This window comes from Benincasa hispida, chromosome 4 (assembly GCF_027475165.1).
Source record: "Benincasa hispida cultivar pf3 chromosome 4, pf3_genome.v1.1, whole genome shotgun sequence".
NCBI classification, from domain to species: domain Eukaryota; kingdom Viridiplantae; phylum Streptophyta; class Magnoliopsida; order Cucurbitales; family Cucurbitaceae; genus Benincasa; species Benincasa hispida.
The window spans coordinates 11,651,207-11,657,551 of NC_143481.1; the positions used below are offsets into that span (position 1 = coordinate 11,651,207).

At 40.6% G+C, this 6,345-nt stretch overlaps 1 protein-coding gene across 1 annotated transcript; it reads right to left on the bottom strand.

Moving 5' to 3' along the window:
• Nucleotides 1–3,371: 3,371 nt before the first annotated feature.
• On the bottom strand, nucleotides 3,372–5,417 carry LOC150036482 (uncharacterized). The gene is made up of 4 exons (XM_090313138.1): nucleotides 5,150–5,417; nucleotides 4,654–4,798; nucleotides 4,027–4,098; nucleotides 3,372–3,912 (listed from the first exon to the last, which is right to left on the bottom strand). The coding sequence occupies exons 1-4, from the start codon at nucleotides 5,415–5,417 to the stop codon at nucleotides 3,372–3,374; spliced, it is 1,026 nt and encodes a 341-aa protein (XP_090169264.1).
• Nucleotides 5,418–6,345: the final 928 nt, after the last annotated feature.

Below are 6,345 nucleotides of genomic sequence, written 5' to 3' on the forward strand. Positions count from 1 at the left end.
TTCCTTCATTCATTGTAACTTCTTGCCTCCTAGGCCAATGCCCTCACTTCTTCTTCAAGCTCTCTTTAAAGAGTTGTTTTTCGTTGTTCTTGGTGTGTAAGCCTATACCCTTCCAACATTCATTCCACTTCACTTGAATTAGAGGAACTATCCCCTTACGTTGTGATAACTTGTAAAAATACAAGTTATCTTTGCTCTTAAGTTAGAACAATTAGGGTTTTTAATGATAAACTCTCCTCATTTTTAATAGAAACACATGGATTTACTTAAACAATAGCAATTTCGTGTAAAAGAATTTATCACTAAAAATCACGGCGCTAACGCACTACTTTGCAGGATTTCAACGCAAGAACTGTTAATAACGCATTAGACAAGTGCGTAGGAAACGCGCTAACGCATGAGCCATGCGTCGGAGGGAATTCAACGCATAGAAGATTCGTTGCTCCGGGCTGATTGTGTCACATCACCACTTACAAGCAAAGCACCTGTAACAGGCAGCGTCTGAAAAGCTTCCAGCGGTAGGCGGTGTTTGAAAAGCTTCCAGAGTTCAGGCGACCAACCAGGACATAGAGTTTAATGCTAACCAGGGCATGGACTTAAATGCAGCCCATCCTTCAAGTGGACGAGACCAATGCTTATAAATACTTGAAGACCCTTCAGAATTAAGAGTTCAGACAATTAGAAGCTCCATACTCTCTGTAAATTTGTAGACTTAGTTTTAGTTTGTACAAGCTGTGCCAAGGTGTAAGACGATCAAAGGAGCTGAAGGAGTGGAGAAAGTTATTCTTGAGAAAGATACTCTATCCTCGGCTCTTTAAAGTGATTGTACACAACAAGTTTGAGCCAAAGAAATACAAGAGATTGTATTCTTTGGCTTGACTCAATCTCTCTCTTAATATCATTTTCATTTCAGTTTGATTGAATATAGTTCTTTGTAAAGACTCATTGATCATTTATAAAATTCATATATTTTGTCATCACTTTTGCTATTGTTTATCTTCTGTTTATGTTGAAAACATTAGTACTTCATGAATAATTCTGTTCCAACGCCTAAACCAACTTGACAACTTGGTGAAAGCTTCTTTACTAAGTTGTTCGAAAGAATAGCCAAGCCGCATTAAGTAGAACGCCTAGTACAGCTAGAGATAGACTTACTAGTGTTTCTTGCATTCTAGGTTAGACGCATGCACCCTAGAGATAGGCTTGTATGTTATTCGCATTGAGAAGTGTTGAATGATGTCTAACGCAGGAACAGAAAGATAAGCAACCCATCCCATTTCATCCACAATACATTAGTTGTGTGCAATTATCTTTAACCGACGCGTCCACCTACTTAAATTCCATTTTCACATGATCCTTCATTTTCCACTCAATTCTTTTGTATTGTCTTGCACAGGCATAGCATGCTGGTGTAAATAATACATCTTTCACATTTATTTAGGAAAATCTCCTACTGCAAGTACAACGCATAATCTGTGTTAGTGAAACTGAATCCCTGTGATCGACCCTAGACTTGCCAGGAACCTAGATTAGATTTATACTTGGGTTTAATCTAGGGAAACTTGAACGTTATTATAAGGAGTTGTGTCCCTTCTGTGCATAATACTAACGCCCCAACGCGTTGTATTCATTTAAACACATCACGACAGAACGCAGCACTTAGACTTTATTCTTCCAATCTGTTTTACTTTATACATTCCTAAAGCATCTCATGATAGCAAGTGAACACGTTGCAACCACAGGTCCGATTGCAACTTGATTTTCTTCATCTTCTTCAACAATAAATCTTCTATTCTTCCGTGAAGTCCTTTTTTATGGCCCATCATTCGCATCTGATAAACGTGGTAGGTATGCTTCAGGGCAAACTTCTCTCACCCTTTCCTCATTTTCCTCTTCTTCCATTTCCTCCTTCAACGTTCTCGCGTATCGATCTGCCTCGTCCATCTCCTTCTTCACTGGATTTAAGGCGCTAGCAACCCTTTCTTGACCAAGCTTTTCTTAGACTGATGTGTTGATGTGATCAGGACGCATCATCTGATTCATCTCCTCCATTTGCGTTTAGTCGAGGCTGGCTAAAATTGGTCCGAAGACCTCTTGCTCATCTCTACAGCCAACTCATTGGGATTAGTGGGTGGTGGGGTTTGGTCTAACACAAGACTGTTGGAACATGGTGGGTCACTAGAAGGTTACAGCAGAGTGATAGGTGGGGTGCATGTGGGAGTATACGACAAGCCAGGGGAAGAGAGAGAGGTAGGCTGGGAAGGCTGGGCCACTTCAACAGGGTAGATAGTGGCCAAAGGTTCGATGGAAAGTGGGACTTTCGGACGCGTGGTAGGCGATGGAGCAGTACGCAGGTACTCAGGGATGGAGTCATGCGTCGAGATGTTAGGAGGGATGGTTGGAATGGTAGGTGGAGGGGTTGGTTTCTTGTAGGGCTTTGTGGTAGTTGGCTTGGCAGGGCCTTTAAACGCAGACTGCCACATTGGCATTGAAGGTTGTGGGGACTTGGGGTTTTTAGCTGAGGCAGTTGAAGGGTTGGGTTTTAGTTGGGTTCTTGAGGATGTGGATGGTCGTGAGCTTGGCTTCATCGGTGTTGGTTTAGTGGACTCCTGGGTAGAAGAAGATGAAATGATAGGGGCTTGGACGAAACGGTGGTTTTTACTAGACGGGATGGGGATGATTGTGGAGATATTAAAATGGAAGAGGAAAGTGAGCTTATCGACAAGTTTTCGACGAATCTCAACGAGTCGTTCTGGCTGTCTGAGGCGTCTGACATTATGCTCCGGTGAAAGGCTGAAGAGTTTTTGGGCAAAAAATCGATGAGGATGAATGGACGATGAGGGGATTTGGGAATCTCTTGAGAGCACAGGATTAAAGATGAAGAAGAAGGAAAAAAGAGATCTAGGATTTGAGTCCCTTTTATAAGGAAATGCAGAGAAGAGAGAAAATGGGGGACAGGGTTGACATGTGTTAGTAGAGGGTGACGTCTAGGCTGTGCATTTAATGCAAACGGGAAGAGACGCTTCTTAGGCCACCCAAATCCTCAAGTGGTTCATCTCCCTAGAGAACGTCTTTTTATCTTCCAACGTATGGGTATGCATTGGCTTAACTTTGACGCCTCTACTTAAGTACCTTCCCCAAATTTTGAAATTCACCAAGTTTTTTTTTTTTAACAGTCATTCAAAAACATGCAAAGTAGATAAACAACACACTTAAAAGAATTCAAATCCAAACAAAGATCAAAGCAAGAATCAAAGCAAAAGATAAAACAAACGCATGATATATAGAAAGAAAAAGTAGTAAAGTAGAAGAGAAGAACTGTCCCTAGGATGTATGTCTGATTTGTACGTAGGGACACTTCAACATAAGCCTCAGGCAGCTTCACGTAACTCGATGGATGTTTTACTATGTTCTATATTTCCTTCAAAGTAAGGCTTTACCCTCTTCCCATTCACCTTGAAAATGTTAGTTCCATCCATTCCATTAAGCTCCATGGCTCCATGCGGAAAGATTGTCTTAATGATAAATGACCCTAGCCATCTAAACTTGAGCTTCCCTGGGAATAGTCGCAAATGTGAGTTAAACAATAAAACCTTTTGACCAATAAAGAATTCTTTCTTACCAATGTGTTGGTCATGCCAATGCTTGGTTTTTTCCTTGTAGATTTTTGTATTTTCATAGGCGTTGAGCCACCACTCATCGAGTTCATTGAGTTGCAGCTTCTGAGTTTCTGCCTCGACCTTCAAATTCAAGTTTAGCTTCTTCACTGCCCAGAATGCCCTATGCTTCAACTCTAAAGGTAAATGACAGGCTTTTCTAAATACAAGAGAGTAGGGAGACATATCTATAAGCGTTTTGTAGGAAGTATTGTACGCCCAAAGAGCTTCGTCAAGCTTCTGCGCCCAATCCCTTCTGGATATGTTGACAACCTTCTATAATATCAACTTAATCTCTCTGTTGGATATTTCTACTTGCCCATTGGTTTGTGGACGATATGCGGTAACTATCTTGTGCCTGATATTATACTTGGAAAGTAATTTAGAAATATCACGGTTAAGAAAATGTGTACCTTCATCACTTATCAACAGCTTTGGTATCCTAAAATACATGAAAATGTTTATGGTAAAAAATTTGGAAACGGTCACGACATTACTTTTAGCACATACGACTACTTCAACCCAGATACGTAACCTGCTACTACTAAGATGTACTGTTGGCCATAAGACGAAGGGAAAGGACCCATGAAATCAATGCCCGAAACATCAAATAGTTCAACTTTAAGAATATTGTTTAGTGGCATTGCATCCATTGAAGAGACGTTACCCGTGCATTGGTATAGGTCGCATTTAAGAACATATTCTCTTGCGTTCTTGAAATGAATGGGCCAAAAATAATCACACTGAAGGACCTTTGCAGTAGTCCTCTGTCCTACAAAGTGACCTCCGTAAAGAGAGTCATGGCATTCAAGATAAGATGCGTTGCACTTCAACCTCGGGGACGCATCGACACATAATGGAATCTAGGCCTTGCTTGTATAGAAACAGTTCATCCCAAAAGTAGAATTTGAAATCATGTATGAGCCATTTCTTTTGTTGGGTATTGAAGTCTTCTAGGAACTATTTTATGGTCAAGTAATTGACAATATCTATGTACCTTGGTTTCTTATCTTCAACTTTGAGTAAACGTTCATTAAGGAATACATCTTCAATCTCAGTTTGGCCCAGCTGCATCTCCTCATTCTCCAATCTTGATAGGTAGTCAGCCACTTGGTTCTCAGTACCTTTTCTATCCTTAGTTTCTAAATCAAACTCTTATAGTAGCAGCACCTAGCGAATCAGCCTAGGCTTCACGTCCTTCTTTCCCATCAGGAACTTTATAGTGGAGTGATCAATATAGATTGTTGCTAATGCACCAACCAAATAAGCTCTGAATTTCTCAATGGCAAACACTATCACTAGCATTTCTTTTTCAGTGGTGGTGTGGTGTTCTTGGGATTCATTCAATGTTTTTTACACGTAAGAAATTGGGTGTATTATGTTTCCATTCTTCTGACCTAACATAGCTCCGACTGTCACATCACTGGCATCGCACATTAGAATAAAGGGTTGTGTCCAGTTTGGAGCTATTAATACCGACAGTTAACACATACCCCAAAGTTTCAAATGTGTTATGACAGTCTTCATTGAATATGTAGGGTCTGTCAACTTTAACAATGCACTCAGTGGATGTGCAATCTGGGAAAATCCTTTCACAAACCTTTGATAAAAGCCTACATGGCCTAAGACACTCCTCAAGGCCTTAATATTAGCAGGCGTAGGCAGCTTTGCTATGACATCAGTTTTTGCTTCATCCACCTCCAATCTAGCCTTGGACACCTTGTGTCCTAGAACAACACCTTCTATCACATGAAGTGACATTTTTCCTAATTCAGCACCAAGTTTGTTTCCTCACATCTAGCAAGGACAACTTCTAAGTTGTTTAGGCAAGATTGATAGGAGTTTCCAAAAACTGAAAAGTCGTCCATAAAGACTTCAATAGATTGTTCAAGGAAGTTAGAGAAAATGGTCATCATGCATCTTTGAAATGTTCTCGGTGTGTCGCATAGCCCAAAGGGCATGTGTCGAAATGCAAACGTTCCAAAGGGATGCGTGAAAGTTGTTTTCTCTTGATCTCTCGGGGCGATTAGAATTTGGTTGTATCCAGAATATCCATCTAAGATGCAATAAAACTTTTTACTAGCAAGTCTGTCGAGCATTTGATCAATGAAAGGAAGAAGGAAGTGGCCCTTCTTGGTCGACACATTTAGCTTCTGTAGTCCATGCATATGTGCCACCTGGTAAAAATTCTAGATGGTATTAGTTCGTTTTTGCTGTTGACCACAACAGTGGTACCTTCTTTCTTTGGCATACATCGGACTAGGTTTACCCAGCTACTGTAAGAAATAGGGTAGATCACCCTCGCGTCAAGCCACTTGATATTTCCTTCTTTACCACTTCTTTCATGATAGGGTTGAGCCTGCGTTGTGGCTCAATTGTTATGGTTTTAACTTCCTCTAATCTAATCTTGTGCATAAAATATGTAAAGGATCTCATACCGAGAGTTCCATGAGTGTGTTCGGATCGCTCTGATCTCACTGTGACCGAAATATAACAATATACATTCATCACATACAGTTATGCAAATAAATATAATTATCGACATGCTAAGAACAAACAAAATCATAAGGGATAGAGTTCCATACCAGTTGAAGACTATCTTTAACTTCGGAACTCTAACGCAGCGGAAACCCTCTAAGAAATCTACCAATGCCCAGCGGGAATGTCAACTACAACAGCACGATCAACG

Bases quoted from the DNA above. Each gene is read 5' to 3' on its own strand.
- LOC150036482 (XM_090313138.1), bottom strand. From the start codon at position 5,417: ATGTCACTTCATGTGATAGAAGGTGTTGTTCTAGGACACAAGGTGTCC. The intron at 4,799-5,149 runs GTATGTGTTAAC...AGTTTGATTTAG, and splicing joins AACACATTTGAAACTTTGGG to AAACTAAGGATAGAAAAGGT. The intron at 3,913-4,026 runs GTATAATATCAG...CAACATATCCAG, and splicing joins ATTTCTAAATTACTTTCCAA to AAGGGATTGGGCGCAGAAGC.